Source organism: Delphinus delphis, chromosome 1, assembly GCF_949987515.2.
Source record: "Delphinus delphis chromosome 1, mDelDel1.2, whole genome shotgun sequence".
NCBI classification, from domain to species: Eukaryota; Metazoa; Chordata; class Mammalia; order Artiodactyla; family Delphinidae; genus Delphinus; species Delphinus delphis.
Window position 1 is genome coordinate 135,005,237 of NC_082683.1, and position 18,946 is coordinate 135,024,182.

At 36.2% G+C, this 18,946-nt stretch overlaps 1 protein-coding gene across 11 annotated transcripts in view; it reads left to right on the forward strand.

Moving 5' to 3' along the window:
• Positions 1-10,766, forward strand: part of TOR1AIP1 (torsin 1A interacting protein 1) — a 53,124-nt gene extending 42,358 nt beyond the window's left edge. For 6 of the 11 annotated variants that reach the window (XM_060034822.1, XM_060034839.1, XM_060034856.1 and 3 more), the window contains 4 exons: positions 201-221; positions 5,387-5,431; positions 5,789-5,845; positions 8,225-10,766. In XM_060034822.1, coding sequence (XP_059890805.1) covers positions 201-221; positions 5,387-5,431; positions 5,789-5,845; positions 8,225-9,012 — 911 coding nt within the window. In that variant the 3' untranslated portion in view covers positions 9,013-10,766. The remainder of the gene's footprint in view (positions 1-200; positions 222-5,386; positions 5,432-5,788; positions 5,846-8,224) is intronic. The other 5 variants (XM_060034846.1, XM_069541537.1, XM_060034890.1 and 2 more) reach the window with 2 other exon arrangements.
• Positions 10,767-18,946: the final 8,180 nt, after the last annotated feature.

The window sequence follows — 18,946 nt, forward strand, 5'->3', positions numbered from 1 at the left end:
CTCTATCCCTTCCTTATTCCTGTAGCCACAGTAGGTCTTGAGGTCATCAGGTGTCCCTTACTTTTATTTAGATAATATAAAAATCCCCATCATATAGCTCTTGCTCACAAAATAACTAACTGTAATTGGACAAGATAACCTCTGTGGCTTTGTTTTTCTATCAGTAAAGTAGTAATGGTTGCAATTCATTTTTTCCCCAGCAGTGAAGTATTACCGTACACGTAAGTGAGTTCTTCAGCTGTCTAAAACTGAAATAACTTTTTGCCCTCGCCTTATTGTTGGCTGTTATTTTTTTTTGGCCATGCTTCGCAGCTTGTGGGATCTTAGTTCCCCAACCAGGGATCGAACCAGGGCCCTCAGCAGTGAGCGCGCAGAGTCCTAACCACTGGACCGCCAGGGAATTCCCTGGCTGTCATTTCTTATTGCTGTATATACTTGCTATTAGAAGACCATTTCCTCTTAAAATTTGTTCTTCTTGACCTATTATAGTTAGGAAACCAAATATTAATTCAGCTTTTTAAGATTATGGTTATAGCCAATATCAAAAATTAAAACATTCTGAAGATCTAAGAATTACTCTTGGAAGCAAAACTGCACGAGTTTTAAGTGTATATACTATGAAAAGCTCAGAGTTTTATGATGTTATTAGTTCTTAACTATATATTCTGGGTAACTAATAGCAGATAAATTACTTCCAGAAAAGTGAAGTGTAGTACATATTGTTGTCAAAAAATGTTTGCATTGTCCTCTGTTAAGACACTGTACAAATGCAATGCAGAAGGGAAAATCATTATATTGAAGGTCTAGCTGGAATGTAGAAATAGATCTTTATGGTTGCTAAATTGATAGCTTATTTATAGTATTTTCTCTGTATTCCTATTTTGTCTTAAGTTTGTATATTTGTTATGGCTTAAATAGTTGTATACTGGTTGATAGACATCTACCATATATACAGAACTTCCAGAGTTAAAGAGAAACTATATAGCAGAAATTTGCACATTCGGGTTCAGGTAACAAAATTTTTTAGATTTTTGACCACAGAAGGACTTTAAGATAAGAAGAAAGAATTTTCAATCAGAGTAGACGATTGCAGGAAGAAAGAATTTTCAGTCAGAGTAGAAGATTGCAGTGATTTCCAAACAGCCTTATAGATTTCTCTTCAATCTAACATCATTTGAAAAAAACTTTTCCTTGGCATTCCAAGTTTCATATCTTATTGTCTTAACTATACACTTCTGCCTGCTTCAGTGAGAAAAAAAAATTCATTTTTAGATTTAGGTGTTCTAGAACCTGGATTTCAGATCATTATCACCCTATGTTAGTACCAGTTCTCTGGGTAGACAGGTCCCAGTTCAGGTTTCTGCAGGTATCCAGATCTTTGGGGAAAGATAGAACCACTGTCTATACTTTTGCTGTGTCCCAGATGATAAAACAGTCAGGCCTCTGAGTCTGTGCTTCATTAATATACATGCTTTGGAACCTGTCTCTAAAAGTGGTGTAGAGAAAAGAGGAGAGTTTGGAGTTAGAGCTATTGGGTTCCAGTCCCAGATCTTCTACTAATTGAGTCATCTTGGTAAAGTCTCTTAAACTTTGTGAACCTCAATTTTCTTAACTTTAAAGTTGGGACAATAGTGCCTATAACTAGGTTATTCTAATGAGCTTATTATATATGTGAACACAATTTTTTAAGTCTAAATGTACCACATAAATAATTAATGCTTATTTATTGTTAACAATATATTGTGTAATAATCAGTAGTAATAACTATGAAAGATTCATGCCCTCTGCTTTTGACTTTATAGAGTGATTGATTGTTACCATACTCTTCATACTAGAAAAACTCTTGAGCTTTATCTTTTTAAAAAGATCTTTTTTAACGGAATTTTTATTACTGTCTCTAAAAATATTTTTAATGAGGATAAAGTTTACCTTTTAGTGTGTTGCCTCAGCAGCATATATACCCTACTAAGTTTGAGTTCTTCAAATTATATAAATGTTTCATATGGTATATAATAACTGTTACTTATCTATTCTATATCATTAAAATCATCATAGAAGAGCACTTAACATTTTATGTATTGTCTCATTTGATCTTTGCAACCATGGATTAAAGTATTCAAGATAAACATTATCTTGATGGATTTATTTTCTAAATTGTTTCACATACTCTTTAACTGTAGGTTAAACTATTGAAGTATGATTGACATACATTCATTTTGGTTTTTAAAATATTTTGTTAAAGTATAGTTGATTTACAATGTTGTGTTAATTTCTGCTGTATGGCAAAGCGATTCAGTTATTCATATATATATTACTTTTCATATTCTTTTCCATTATGGGTTGTCACAGCATATTGAATATAGTTCCCTGTACTATACAATAGGACCTTGTTGTTTATCCATCCTACATATAATAGTTTGCATCTGCTAATCCCAAACTCCCAGTCCATTCCTCCCCTACCCCCACCTTCTTGGCAAGCACAAGTGTGTTCTCTGTGTCTGTGAGTCTGTTTCTGTTTCATAGATATGTTCATTTATGTCATATTTTAGAATCCACATATGAGTGATGTCATATGGTATTTGTCTTTCTCTGATTTACTTCGCTTAGTATGATAATCTCTAGGTCCATCTGTGTTGCTGCAAATGGCATTATTTCATCCACTTTTATGGTTAATATTCCATTGATTATATATATACCACATCTTCTTTATCAATTCATCTGTGATTGACATGCATTTAATGTATACAACTTACGTATTTACTGTATACAACTTGATGAGTTTGGAGATAAGTATATACCTGTGAAACCATCACCATAGTCTATGCCGTGAACGTATCCATCACCTCCAAAAGTTTTCTCCCACCCTCTTTATTTATTATTATGTGTGTGATAAGAACACTTAAGATCTACCCTCGTAGCAAATTTTTAATATATAGGACAATAAATATAGGTACTATGCTCTACAGTAGATTTCTAGGATTTTTTCATCTCATTTAACTGAAACTGTGTACCCTTTGACTGATATCTCCTGATTTCCCCCTCCCCCAGGCCCTGGAAACCACCTGTTTCTATGAATTTGACTAGGTTCCTCACATAAATGATAGTATGAAGCATTTGCATATCTGTATCTGACTTACTTCATTAGGATAATGTTCTCCATGTTGTCCAGAGTGGCAAGATTTCCTTCTTTTTTAAAGCTGAATAATAATTCCATTGTGTGTGTATGTGTGTGAATACATGTATATGTATAAATACATCACATTTTCTTTATCCATTAATTTGTCAATGGACATTTAGTTTGCTTCCCTGTTTCGGCTATTGTGAATATTACTGCAATGAACATGGGTGTGCAGATATCTCTCCAAGGTCGTAATTTCTGTTCCTTTGGATATATATCCAAAAGTGGGATTGCCGGATCATATGGTAGTCCATTTTTAACCTTTTGGGGAACCTCCATAATTCTTTTCCATAGTGACTGCACCAATTTATATTCCCACCAACAGTGTACAGGGATTCTCTTTCCTCCACATCCTCTCCACATACCTTGCACTTTTGTTTTTTCGATAATAGCCACAATACATTTGATAATGTGAGGTGATTTCTCATTGTGATTTTGATCACATAAGTCATGTGCTTTTTAAGTTTGATGTAATCCCATGGTCTATTTTTACTTTTGTTGTCCATGCTTTTGTTGTTATATCCAAGAAATCATTGTCAAGGCCAACTTCAAGAAGCTTTTTCCCCATGTTTCTTCTGGGAGTTTTATTGTTTCAATTCCTAATTTAAGTCTTTCATCCATTTTGAGTCGATTTTTGTGTGTGGTATAAGGGTCCAATTTCATTCTTTGTATGTGGATATCCAGTTTCCCCAGTACCATTTACTGAAGAGACTATCCTTTTGCTATTGTGTAGTCTTGACACCCTTGTTGAGGATCAGTTGACTATATCTTCATGGGTTTATTTCTGACTTTCTATTCTCTTCCATTGGTTTATATGTCTGTATTTATGGCAGTATCATAATGTTTTGATTATTCTAGCTTTGTGATATATTTTGAAATCAGAAAGTGTGATGCCTCCAGTTTTGTTCTTCTTACTCAAAGTTGTTTTGGCCTTTCAAATTTGGGGTCTTTTGTGGTTCCATATGAATTTTAGGATTGTTTTCTGTTTCTGTAAAAAATGCCATTGGAATTTTGGTACAGATTGCACTGAACCTGTAGATTGCTTTCGGTAGTATGGACATTTTAAGAATATTAATTCTCCATTCCATGACCATGGGATGTCTTTCCATTTACTTGTGTCTGCTTTAATTCCTTTCATCAGTGTTTTAGAGGTTTCAGTGTATAATGCTTTTACCTCCTTGGTTACTCTTATTCCTAAATATTTTATTCTTCTGATGCTATTGTAAATGGGAGTTTTTCTTAATTTTGTTTGTGTTAATTTTGTTTTCTTAATTTTATGTTCTTATGAGTTATATGAATGTTACATATGTTTCATAATAACTGTTATTTAGCTATTCTCCATTATTAATATCATCATGCACTTCACAGCATTTTCATATATTATATCATTTGATCTTTGCAACCATGGAATGAGGTATTTAAGATAAACATTATCTGATGGAAATTTTTTTTTTTTAGTAAGACAGTTTTAACTTTGGTTACCTAACTTTGAAGCTTCTAAATGATGCCATTTCCTAGACTAACCTAGTAATTGCAAAACAATATGCCTTTAGAGTTAAGGTTGATGTCATTTTGTTTCATTTGAGGTTTTTTGTCATATGACCAGAAATAAGGCTATTTCTGTAAAAATATATATAAAATAAATAAATCAGCAATGCTAATTTTATTCCTCCAGTTTAGTCCAGTGTTTCTCAAATGAAAACTGTTGATAAATACTAGGAAGATCACTTATACACATAAAGTTTTAAAACTCCAGGCAAGTGCTAGATGACAGTATTGGTAATGTAGATCATACAGATGAGTAACTCAGCCTCTTCGCTTCCTGAACCCTGTCGTTCCATTTCCTCTCTCTTAGATGGCTATGCCAAGGAGGACGGAGAGGAAAAGGAAAGAGCTTTTCATTTGTTTTCTAAAGTATGATGGAAATAGAGATTTGATGGAGTTGTGGGAAAATTATTTTTGAAATCTGTTGTTTAACCACAAAGCTAAAACAATTACTTGTCTATTACCAGAAATGGTGAAAAGTTTTTCAGTGTAATTTCTAAAATATTACTGATATTTGAAATGGTCAGAAGCACCAGAGGACGTATTTGAATCAGATTGAGGTAGAAATTAGTGAAGATTAAGATTGAGTTTTACCTTAAAACCCCTTATCCAGAGAGCTCAGTAATCCATAATCATATTTTGTCCTTCTTTCCCTCTTTACAGCATCATCACCAGGCATGGGTTCGATATATGGCAATTTTTCAGATGGTATTATTTGTTTCCTTTTATTATAGTTGTGCTTATTTTCTTTGTCCTCTTAACTTTGTCCCAGAAGTTTCACCACTCCCATTAAATAATTTGGGTCAAGTTCTTCAAGGCTTTCTCACAAAACTAATGTGTTAGGAGTATGCTTTGTACTCGACCATTACATTAATTATGAAAGAAACCAATCTTGTGTCTCAAGCAGCTGTCAATCTAATAGACACTTGAATCTTCTGCTTTTTCTTCTGTTTCTGACAGATCTCTGCCTTATTTTCTCTTGGTGAAATTTGTATTCTCTTTTTCTGTTGGAAATACTGAAATTATGAAACATAAATTGATAGTCTTTATTACTTCTATCATTAGATGACGGTGTTCAGAAATCAGAGCTTGGAAACCAATCTCCATCAGCCTCCAGCCAACGTAAGTTTGTCTATTCAGCTTTCATTAAACGAGTCTCTAAAATTGGTGAACATAATGATTTTTTAATTTTTTTGACACCAAAGAACTTCATGCTATTTGAAGAATGATATTTTAAGTACTTCAAAAGAAAAAGTATATATTTTACCAGCAGTAAAAGTCTTTAAGGACAAACTGTGTGAAAAAACATCTGGCTTTCCCCTTTACTTTATTATCCATAAGACCAAAAGTGAAAGTTAACAAGTAAAGCAACTAATACTGTTAACCAAGTGAACCTTGTTGTCAAAAGAAAGATGCACATAGCATGACATAATGGGAATACCATAGTTTTTTAGAGTTCACAGACCTGAATTTGAATTAGTTTGGACCACTTACCTTCTGTATAGCCTTGGGGCAAGTTTCTTTAGTTCTCTAAGCCTTTTTATTATCTTGAAAGAGTACTAAGAAAGTAACAGTGATTCTCAGATTCTTTGGTCTCAATACCACTTTCCACTAGCAAAATTAATAAGAACCCCAGAGACCTTTTTTAAAAAGAGACTTAAAAATATATATAGGAGTTATATCTGTCCATATTTACCTAGAGATTAAAATTGTAAAAAAAAATTTTAATGTTGATTAGTTATTTTTAAATAATTTAGTAAGGAGAGTGGTAGATTGCTTTGTATTTTCTCTGATCTCTAATGCCTGGCTTAATAAAATGGAGCTGGAGTTTCATTCTGCTTCTGTATTCAAACTGTTACAATATATTGGCGATTTTGGGTTTTTTTAAATTTATTTATTAATTTATTTTTGGCTGCATTGGGTCTTCTTTGCTGCGCACAGGCTTTCTCTAGTTGTGGTGAGCGGGAGCTACTCTTCATTGCAGTGCACAGGCTTCTCATTGCGGTGGCTTCTCTTTATTGCAGAGAACGGGCTCTGGGTGCACAGGCTTCAGTAGTTGTGGCTCACGGGCTCTAGAGCGCAGGCTCAGTAGTTGTGGCACACGGGCTTAGTTGCTCCGTGGCGTGTGGGATCTTCCCAGACCAGGGATTGAACCCGCGTCCCCTGCATTGGCAGGCGGATTCTTAACCGCTGAGCCACCAGGGAAGTCCCAGTCAGTTGTTTTCTTGAAAACAACAGGCTCACATTGTTTGTTTTCCAGAAAAAGTGTCCCAAATATGAAAGTCTGACTAACTAGTTTGTCACTTGTCTTTTCAAGTAAAAATTCTATGAAAAAAGCACTATTTCAGCTCACAACTCAGTTGCACAAAGTTCTTTTCTTTGAGACAGCCATATACTGTTCTATGTAGCAGAAGTGCTTTATATATATGTCCCATTTCTTCACATAGAGTGTTAAGATTTCTACTCAAGGTTGAGTTCTAATAAGATAAATTCTTTTAAATGCCTCATGAAGGATGTCCTTAAGTGAAACTGATAACCTGGAATACATGGCCATGAAGAATACAAAGACAGTCCTGGTTTGGTGCTACTGCCCTGTGATTCATCTAAAGTATCAGTTATTTTTCCTACCATGGCTTTTTACACCATCAGTGCAGATGTCAATATGGTGGAAAAAGGCAAATAAGATCTTAGTGTCGGGAGAATAGTTTTAACCTCAAGGACCCCCTTGAAGAGATCTTGAGATACCCCAACCAGTCACACTTTGAGAGCTGTTGCTCTAGAGGGTCCATGGTACAATTATTAGTCTAAAGCAGTCAATAAATAGGAAGTGTAAAAATACTGTTGCTGTCATATTAAATTATTAAATGATGTGGTATATGAGAAAGTGCTTAAACTGAAAAGCACTAGGTAAATGTAAATTCATATCATCATTGCCAGTAATAATTAGGAATGAGTTGCAAACTAAGTTTTACCAGTGTTAACTTGCATACAGCAAAAGATAGGCATCAGTGCAATTAAAGGGACAGCTAGCTATCATATGGAAGATTTCACTTATAATGCATCCTTTTCTTTATTCCTTTATATACATAAACATTCCACCTTGGATAATAATCCATGTTAGTTTCTAAATTTAAAACTATTTTGTAAAGTGTCTTTTAATATTGTTTACCTCCCAAATATTAGCAGTAGTAATAATAGTTTTGCTTTATAAATTGTATTCTTTCTGACTTGCACATGCCATTACATATACTTAAATTCTACTTTTTCCTCTAAGTCTCTTTATCATTTTGACATTGAAGAGACATGTGCATACTCATACAAGTAACTTAAAACACATGTGCTAAATTATTTCTTTAAGAAAGTAAATTATCAGCTCCCTTCTTTAAATTCCTTCCTCTCTTATCTAATGTTTATAAAGATTAATATTGGCTTTAAAAGTCACTTGCTCTTGAATCTAAGAAAATAATATTTGTGTCTATCATTTCTTTTTTTCCTGAGCAGAAGTGACTGGACAACCCCAAAGTGCATCTTTTGTCAAGGTGAAGTGGTGGTGGCCCCTTGTTCTGATAGCTGGTCTTCTCATTGGGTGTTTTTTGTACACTCGTACTCCTGAAGCAGAAACCACTGCTGTTCAAGAGTTCCAGAACCAGATGAAACAACTTATGAATAAGTACCAAGGTCAAGATGAGAAGCTGTGGAAAAGGAGCCTAACATTCCTGGAAAAACATCTTAATAGCTCCCACCCTCGGCCTCAGCCTGCTATCTTGCTGCTCACTGCTGCCCGAGATGCTGAAGAAGCACTCAAGTGTCTGAGTGAACAAATTGCCGATGCCTATTCTTCCTTCCAAAGTGTTCCTGCAATCCGGATTGATGGGACGGGCAAAGCAACTCAAGACAGTGATGTTGTCAAACAAGAGGTAGATGAGGAACTGAGCAACGGATTCCGAAATGGCCAGAATGCAGCTGTGGTCCACCGCTTTGAGTCACTGCCTGCAGGCTCTACTTTGATCTTCTATAAGTATTGTGATCATGAAAATGCAGCCTTCAAAGATGTAGCCTTAGTCCTAACTGTCTTGTTAGAGGAGGAGACACTTGGAACCAGTCTAGGCCTAAAGGAAATTGAAGAAAAAGTGAGGGATTTCCTCAAACTCAAGTTCACCAACTCTGATACACCCAACTCCTACAAACATATGGACCCAGACAAATTGAGTGGGCTCTGGAGCCGTATTTCTCACTTAGTCCTGCCAGTACAACCAGAAAATGACCTGAAAAGGGGCATCTGCTTATAAGAGGAGACAGAAGAGAAAATCATGTCTCAAGTTCTGAGAATTTTTCAAACTTTCTAACCATAGACAGGATCCAGAGCTCTTTTTGAAAGAACTGGTTTCTTTTTAAAGGAGGTTAAGTTCTTAAGTAAACGTGGAATATCTAAATCGTTTATTCAACCTAATTATCTGTTTTTTGAGAGAATTGTTTCCTTGTTTCCATTGAGATCTGTGTTAATGATATCTGAGGACTGTAAATTATATGCAGTCCCATAGAGGATCTGCTTAGATTCTGGGTTGAATCATTATTGCTATGGTATGACCAGTGGGAGGGATTAGGCTCCTTCCTGTGAATCCACCCAATTTTTTAACTTAGATTTTTTTCACAGTTTGTCGAGTTATTAGTAAGACAGCTCCCTGAACATAACTGTGGGTTTTCCCTTTTGTCCTCTTCTACATCGTTTAGATGTGAATTCCGTAGTCAGCTTCTGCTTATAGGAACAAAAATAATGAAAGACCATCCGAGTGTGTGTTTGGGATTTTTGGTTTTTGGTTTTTTCCTTTGATTTTGGAGGGCAAGGAGAAGGAGACATGGGAAAAGTTGTGGAACGGGGAGAGAAAGGGGGGAAAAAGTCTTCAAGGTGAAATGTTAAAATAAGCCACTGAGGGAATTCCCTGGTGGTCCAGTGGTTAGGACTCCACACTTTCAATGCCGAGGGCCCAGGTTTGATCCCTGGTCAGGGAACTAAGATCCTGCAAGCCGCCCCACGTGGCCAAAAAGAAAGCCACTGAGGCTTAGGGTTAGTCAAACATAGTTATATGAACTGCATTCTCAGTGAATTCTGTTGGGACTTGTTTCTCACATGTCCTTTTTTTTCCTTTAAGAAATTTTTGTTCCTCCCAGAGATTTTGAAGCATGTATATGACGAGGTTTAGTATATTTGTTCACTTGGCTCTTAAGAATGGGTAAGTTCAGGGCCATTTATTTTGGTCATGTCCTGAAAGTTTTGTTAAGAAATACAATTTCAGGAATTGGTAAACCATTTGTTAACCAGCTCTCCTGGGCTGTTGAAGAAGGATTTGATTTTCTGCATGTCTACCTGTTGCATTCTGAGTCCTTTAATGACACTCTTGTAACAAGAATAAAGATTTACAATGCACGTGATAAATTCTACTAAGAGTGCCTCAAGCGAAAAAGGAAGTGAAGTTTACCATATATGAAGAATGTTAAAATGTACTACTGTACATTACTGTACTACTATAGAATTTCAGTTTTAACTTAGCATCACTAACAGCTTTCTCATCCGTCAACTGCTTTGGTTTTCTTAGAAGCTTAAAATTCTGGATCCACTTTATTTTTTTATTGTCTACAAACCTTTAAATGAAAATATTGTTTTTAGAATACTAGAGCCTGTCAGTGGCTTCATCATTTACCTTTTAAGGATCCCATGACTGGTGGTAGAGTACAGTCTCGTTTCTTCCCACTAGGACTACCAGTATTCATAAATTTATACCCCTTATTGTAATTTGTTCCTGACTGTCAGAAGTCAAATATTCTGATTTATAGAGGATTCTAAAACAAGAGTTTTTGAAAAGACTTATTTTATACCTATATATATTATATGGAGAAACATGTTTTTTTAAATGTTTCATTGACCAAAATAACTTTAAAGTAATTAATATTACTTATATCAGGAAAAATAATTGTAGCAGCTGATCTGTAAATGACTTTAAAAGCTATTTTAGTAATTTAAATAAATTTACTTTCTTGGTTTGTACTCTTGTGTGTCATAAACTTAATGATTCATATACCTTTAAAAGAAATTATTCCTAGAGTTTTCTTTACACTTGACCAATTTTAGTGACTTCTGCTAGGAGAAACAAAGGCCAAACAAAGAATTGCAGCCACTCACAAGTACACTGGTAGGAAATATAATCAGTGTGATTTTCTGTTTCATCCAGGGATTTTGAATTATCACTAAAATGGAATTAGTTTAGGTATTCCCCACTTGGCAAAAGAATCCACACCATGTTTCTCAAATTTTTCATTCTCACCTCTCTGAAGAACCTTTTTAGATTTTTGTTTTCTAATCATCTACTCCCATGAAATTTTAATACTGCATATATGCTCTACATCTGTTTATGGACTGCATATTTTTATGCTTTATATACCTGAAGAATAAGAGTTTTTTGCCCCCATTGAAAGTGCATGCTCACGGACATCTGTATTTTATATCATTGATGCCTAAAACATTTTGTTTTGTTCATGTTACCATAATCCGTTTGGAGGGGAAAATTTAATAAATCATCGGCTTGAAAATAGGAACTTGGGCCTCTAGGAATTAGGCACATTGTGACTTTGGGTGACAACATTGGCCCAGGGAAAACCACAGTGCAAAACTGACCTTACAAATTTCTAAAAACTTAATCTGCTTCCCTTCTCTTAATGACTTACTTATATTACTCTTAAGGAGGTTTTCTAAACCTCCAGTCCTCAATGATAGGAAATAAACCTGATTTTCATTCTACGAAGAGAAATGAAACTTAGAAAAGGTTTGCATAGTTAATACCTACACTAAAGATATAAAGCCCAATTTGCCAGTGACCTTAGGTCTTCTGAAAGCGGCCTTTGTGTTGTCAATATGAGGAAGCATTTCTCATCGATTGCAAAAAAAACAGTGGACTATTCTTCTACATTGTCCTTATCAAGGCCACAGAGTCAAATCTTATGGTATGAAGATTCTACTGGCATTAGCCACCTGGGATGAAGGTGTGAGTCCTGGGTCTGGGAAACCAAACTAAGTCTTCCATTGACGACCATTGACTTGGAAAAAGAGGGAAGTCCTGCCTGCAACCTATCTTTGGCCTGGATTCAGAGAAGTCCTGGTGGGCTTGCAGGTTCTTCTGGATGGTAGGGGAAATATAGCCCATCACCTGAGTATGAACAGGGAGAAACCTCTTGCAATTTACAAATTAAAATCTTGTCTTTTGCACACTCTTGGACTCCTCTGGAATATTTTTCGTATCTTGCCTTCTCCCTTTTCCCAGCCTCACGCTCTGCTAATTCTTATTTGTTCTGAATGCTTTATTTTTTTTCAGACAGAACTTTACTGAACCTAACCTAATTCCCTACCCTGAAATACTGGTGCAGGTGCCTCTTCTTTACACGCTTGTTCATCCTGTATTACCCCTGTCACAGCACTTAGCACACTCCCACAACCATATGCCTCTTTTTTAAAAAAAATTTTATTAGTATAGTTGATTTACAGTGTTGTGTTAATTTCTGCTGTACAGCAAAGTGATTCAGTTATATATATTCTTTTTCATGTTATTTTCCATTTTGGTTTATTACAAGCTATTAAATATAGTTCCCTGTGCTGTACAGTAAGGCCTTGTTGTTTACCCATCCTACATTAAATAGTTTGCATCTGCTAATCCCAAACTCCCACTCCATCCCTCCCCTCCCCCCCCCACCTTGGCAACCACAAGTCTGTTATCTTTGTATGTTTCTGTTTCATAGATAGGTTCATTTGTGTCACATTTTAGATTCCACATATAAGTGATATCATATGATATTTGTATTTCTGACTTACTTCACTTAGTATGATAATCCTAGGTCCATCCATGTTGCTACAAATGACATTATTTTGTTCTTTTTTATGGCTGAGTAATATTCCACTGTAAATAGTGCTACTATGAACATAGGGGTGCATGTGTCTTTTCAAACTAGAGTTTTGTCTGAGTATATGCCCAGGAGTGGGATTGCTGGATCACCATATGCCTCTTGAGAGCAGGAGAGTGTGATCAATCTACGTACAGTGGTAATCACATAAAGTGCTCAAATATTTGTTAAATAAAAATTGCAAGCCCTGTGTGGTTAGCAAAAATAGGTAAGTCGCATCTTTCTCAGTATTTTGCTTTTTTTCTGTTATTACTGAGCCTTTTTTTTCTAAATCTTTTTTATATAAACTATTTCAACCTGGATTCAGTAGGGCTATGAATAATTTCAGGAAAGAGGAAGGGGACCAGTCTCAGAAGGGAAACCTGGCCCTTTTCTGATGGAAGCAAGGATCATTAGTGAGAGGTCCCCGAGGGGAAGGTGAATGTTAAGAAAGAAAACTGGGAGGCCTTAAGGTCTTTCCACAGTAAGATTAGGAATTTGAGTTTTCTTAAAAGAGCTAGGAAGTTTCCTTACATCTTTTCATGTTGCCTGAGGGTAATTATAGTCCAGATAAGAGATGGCTATGGATGTGGAGAGAAGATGGATAAGAAAAATATTTGAGACGTAGAAATGACAAGGTCTGGTAATCGAATGTAATGTTATAGAGAAAATACCTCATAGAGGACTCTTCAAAGCGCTGTACTACTAAAAATACCTCCTCAATCTATTTAGCTCATCTATCTTCTCTCCCCAAATACTAAGCACACAGTGGTAAACTAAATTCTTATCTCTGAATGTCTTTCTGTTGACTTTCAGCAGTTTGAAGTAGAGACTCACAATTTAGTCAGGAATTATTTGATTGTAAATAAAAACCCTGTCTAATCAGCAAAAGAGGAAAGGAAGGGTGAGGTGGGTATTGTAAGAATATACATCTGAGACTCCAAGACAGGAAAGTATGGGAACTGTGAGGACTGCTCTGGACGGAGACCTCACAGCCATTCCCTCTGCCTCTCTACTTCTAGCTTGCTATGCCTCAGCAACTTCCCCTTGTGTCTTTTTTTGTTGTTGTTGCGTTGGGTCTTCATTGCTGCGAGCAGGTTTTCTCTAGTCGCGGCGAGCGGGGGCTACTCTTTGTTGCGGTGCGTGGGCTTCTCATTGCTGTGGCTTCTCTTGTTGCGGAGCACAGGCTCTAGGCGCGTGGGCTTCAGTAGTTGTGGCACGCGGGCTCTAGAGCGCAGGCTCAGTAGTTGTGGTGCACGGGCTTAGTTGCTCCATGACACGTAGGATCTTCCCAGACGAGGGCTCAAACCCATGTCCCCTGCATTGGCAGGCAGATTCTTAACCACTGCATCACCAGGGAAGTCCCTTGCTTCTGTTTTATGTCCTGGTTTTTTGGCCACAAGGCATTGGGATCCTAGCTCCCCAGCCAGGGATCGGAACCGCACCTCCTGCTTTGGAAGGCGAAGTCCTAACCACTGGACCACCAGGGAAATCCCTTTCTTCCCACTTTTAGAGAGCACCATTCTTAGACTAAACTCAAGAAGAGAAACTGCTCCGTTCTATATAGCCCATAAGAGAATATTTACTCATAGTAGTTATGTGCATTTTTTGATGAGCAATTTTTTTAATCTACTCTCAGTTTCGTAGTTTAAATGGACTTTCTCCTACTTTGTATACCATGAAGATGGAAAAGATCTATATCGAGACCTTTGAATATGTATTAAGTTGTCCCTCACCATTTTCTAGTTTTTGTTACTATTTATTGAGTGCTTATTAATGCCCCAAACACTGTTTCAACTTCTTTACATGTATTAACTGATTTAATTCTCACAATAATCCCGTGAGGTGGTAATATTATCCCAACATTATAGACAGGAAACTGAAGCACAGAAAGATAAAATGACACCCAAGAATACCCAAGTAAAAAGTGGTGAAGCAGAGATTTGAACCCAGGCTGTGTTTAAAACATCTATTCTTACCACTATGTAGAGAGTCTCTAGAACCCCATATATGATGTTTCTCCCCAATCTATTCAGGCTCTATACAGGTTGGAGTATTTTTCCAACATTGTAGAATCTTTTTTTCAATTGAACTATAGTTGATTTACAATATTGTGTTCATTTCAGGTGTACAGTGAAGTGATTCAGATATATATAGATGTATAGGTATATATATATTCCTTTTCAGATTCTCTTCCACTATAAGTTATTACAAGATATTGAATATAGTTCCCTGTGCTTTACAGGTTTTTGTTCCTTGTTTTTTGTCTCTTTCATATATAATGGTGTATATCCCATACTCCTAATTTATCCCTCCTCCCCTCCTTTCCCCCTTGGTAACCCTAAGTTTGTTTTCTCTGTCTGTGAATCTGTTTCTGTTGTGTAAATAAGGTTTTAGATTATTTTTTAGATTCCACATATAAATGATATCACATGATATTTGTCTTTTTCTGTCTGACTTACTTCACTTAGTATGATAATCTCTAGGTCCATGCATGTTGCATGAAAGGATATTTGATACTTTTTTATGGCTAATCTCCTATTATTATATATAGGATATATATATACCTTATACTATATATATTATATATAGTATATTATATTACTATTATATATAGTATAGTATATATAATATTTATATTATATAAATATTATATATATAGGATAGGATATATATCCTATATATAGGATATATATATATAATTATATATAGGATATATATATATAGTATATGTGTATATATACCACATCTTTTTTATCCATTCATCTGCTGATGGACGTTTGGGTTGTTTCCATGTCTTAGCTATTGTAAATAGTGCTGTTATGAACATTGGGGTGTATGTATATTTTCAGATTAGAGTTTTTGTCTTTTCCGGATATACGCCCAGGAGTGGTGGGATTGCTGGATCATACTGTAGCTCTATTTTTAGTTTTTTAAGGAACCTCCATATTGTTCTTCATAGTGGCTGCACCAATTTACATTCCCACCAACAGTGTAGGAGGGTTCCCTTTTCTCCACACCCTCTCCAGCATTTATTATTTGTAGATTTTTGCTGATACCCATCCTGACTGGTGTGAGGCGATACCTCATTGTAGCTTTGATTTGCATTTCTCTAATAATGAGTGATGTTGAGCATCTTTTCGTGCCTGTTGCCATCTGTATGTCTTCTTTGGAGAAATGTCTATTTAGGTCTTCTGATTTTTTGATTGGGTTCGTTTCTTGATATCGAGTTGTATGCCAACTTTGTAGGTTCTTATTTGTGATTTTCCTTTAAGCCGTTTTCTTTCCTCCTTGCTCAGCTTTGTGGAATTCAATATTGCACACACCCAGGGTCTAAAGAATTTTGAGTGGAGTGAGACACACACCTGTTGACTCATATTTGCATACATTGACATCATGCTTTTGTAACTGGAGGCCTGCAGTGTTGACTCACAGTTTATCTTTTACGAAATACCTACACATAGCCTAGGTGTTAGCTGTCCCTGTATACCATGGAGGCTTTGTTTTGCCTGCCCTCAGCCTTGATGCAAAACAGCACTTCTTGGAATTCCTAAGGAAGAGTCCAGTTGCCTCAAAAGCATTGGTAATTTCACATAAACAGTTGGGAAAGGATGATAAGAGCACAGGCCCTACGATCCCAGCTCCAACACTTTTCTCACTGAGTGACATGGGCAAATTACTTCTCTACGCCTCAATTTCCTCATCTCTAAAATGGGGGAAATAACATTACTACTACCTTAGTGGTGTTATGAGGATTAAGTCAGTTATACATACAAAGCACTTAAAAAGTGCTGAGCACATCAAAGGGTACAATGTTAGCCACTTTTGTTCATCTAAATTCTTACCAAGGATTCTCCTCTCCCCATCTGTGTGGCATCAACTGTGGCTGGCTTATATTTCTGCCTCCTAAGTGACCCTTATTCTACAGAGTACCTGGGCTTTCTCCCAGTTTACACCTCCATCACAAACCCCAATCCATCACAATGTTCATTAAACAAAGGGCTTCCAGTTACCAGAATCCACCCTTTCCAAAAATCTGGGAACTTATAAAGAACAAAAAAGATTTCCATCACATGTGGATAGCTCTTTCATATTTCCATGGCTTATTCTTATGTAGCTTCACTGTCCTACGCTCAGCCTTAAAGACCTCATTTTTATTCAAGCAACTGTAATTTGTTGAGATTATTTTCCAAGTGCTGCACAGACCACCTTGTGTTAAACACAGAGATGTGCCACTTAGACCCTCTTAGAGGAAGAATTTGTTGTGCCAGCTGCTGGGAATACGGTTAATGGACAGCCTTCACCATCAGCCACTTCATGGATTGCTTCAGCTGCAGAGAGTCACTTTACCCAACGTCATGCCACGGGGGTAGGGGGTGTACATCCAATGGCTGATTGACGGAATATAGAGGCTCAGCCTTCTCAGCCCAACACAATGCAATTTGGACAGGCCATTTGTACTCCAGAGCTTCCGCATGAGGTTGGCTGAGGCTACAGCACCTGTATCATAGTGTGACATCCTGCTTCCTTCTCCTCCCTTCCACAGGTGCTCATACCCAGTGCATTCCCTAGTAAACATCCAGCACACTAAGCTTTGTTTCATAGTCTGCTTCTCAGAGACCCCCACCTGTGTCACACTCTAAGCTTAGTGTAGTATATAAATGGAATGAATAACTAATGTTTATTGGGCACTAAATATGTGCCAAGCACATACTTATGATAGGCACCGTACATATAGTAGTATCTCATTTAATTTTCATAATCCTTTGAAGTAAATACTGCTACTATCTGACTGTTATAGATAAGGAAACAAAGATACAAAGCTATACTATTAGTAACCGGTGGAGATAGAATTTGAACACAGATCGTCTGATCCAGATCCTACATTTTTAACCATCATGCTACATTCTATCCTATAATAATATCTAATTCTTAAGAAGTGAAAATGATATTAAACCATATCTTATAAACCATAACATATGATGGATGTAAGTTAAGGAAACATAGTGCACGACCTATAAGATCACTTCATTATCTGATGAAATTTATGCTTCTCTATAGAGATAAAACCTGGTAAAAACATTTGAAACTCTATTAGGAAGAATATCTTTCTAACAACAAAGGCCTACTGTGGTTCTGATTTCCAAAATTTGAATGTAGGTTGAACTAGAGGTAGGTTGAGTTAAATCTCTGTCAATGCTGACTATAAAATTGACAAAGGTTATAATATCTGAAAATACTGTAAAGCCCAAAGTATTTGATGTTGCCTCTGAAAGAGTCTTTATCTCTTGTAGCCAATAATCTGTCCATTGTTCAACAGATGACTCAAGCTGGGTTTGAGTGATGTAATACTTGCCACTTGAAATACAACATCCTTAGTGAGCAAATTCCAGTAAAATCTTTCCCTTTGGAAATAGTCCCAAAGGATTAGATTTTCTGTTGTTAACTGGTAGGTTCCAAAGACCAAAGGTTTGCTTCTCTGACATATTTTTATTAGCCTTGGATAAGCAGGTTGACAGACACAGGGAATGAAGTACTTTCATGTTCAGGAAATGTAGCCAACCTCCTACTTCTGACTTCACCTCTAAGTTTTCACTGTTATTGAATCAGCAGCTCTGCTCTTTGAGTCATGTGGGTTATTACTGAAGTAGCCCTTCTACCCTTAACATTTGTCTTGAGATCAGTGTGTGTTAGCTGATTGGATTGTAGGTTTAGCTCAGATTTAGTTCTAAGTAACTAATCTTTTGCCCTTATAGCATGTTATCTCATTCCTCTAGAAAAGGGACACAAACATCAAAATTTACAGCAGTCTCAACATCTGCCTTAAATCTTTCACAGAGTGTGCAGGGAGGAATATGCATCTGTGCATGCTAAAAATTAACTTTTATAATGAAATAAAATATAAATAATGCAAATAAGAGGGATAGATAGGTAAGGCTAATATCACTCTCATAGCTATAGCTGTCTCCTATAATTAGAAGGTTGTTTAAGTGACTTTTCATTTGTTTCAAATCTTAAACAGAAGCATATGAGTTTAAATAAATGAACAAACCAAACATAAGACAAATTAAATCATGGTTTCCTCAAAGCATCAACTCTCCTCAAAACAACACAAACAGAACAAGGAAGTTAAAATACATAAAGAGTATAAATAGAAATGAATAAGGCCAAAAGGCAATTGAACAAGAAAAGTTTGGAAATAAGGCGCTGGAATAATCAGCAACCCTGGTAAAGTCCATTTTTTCAGACAGTATGAGGTCATGCCTCAGACAACAAAATACTTCTGGCACCTTTCAT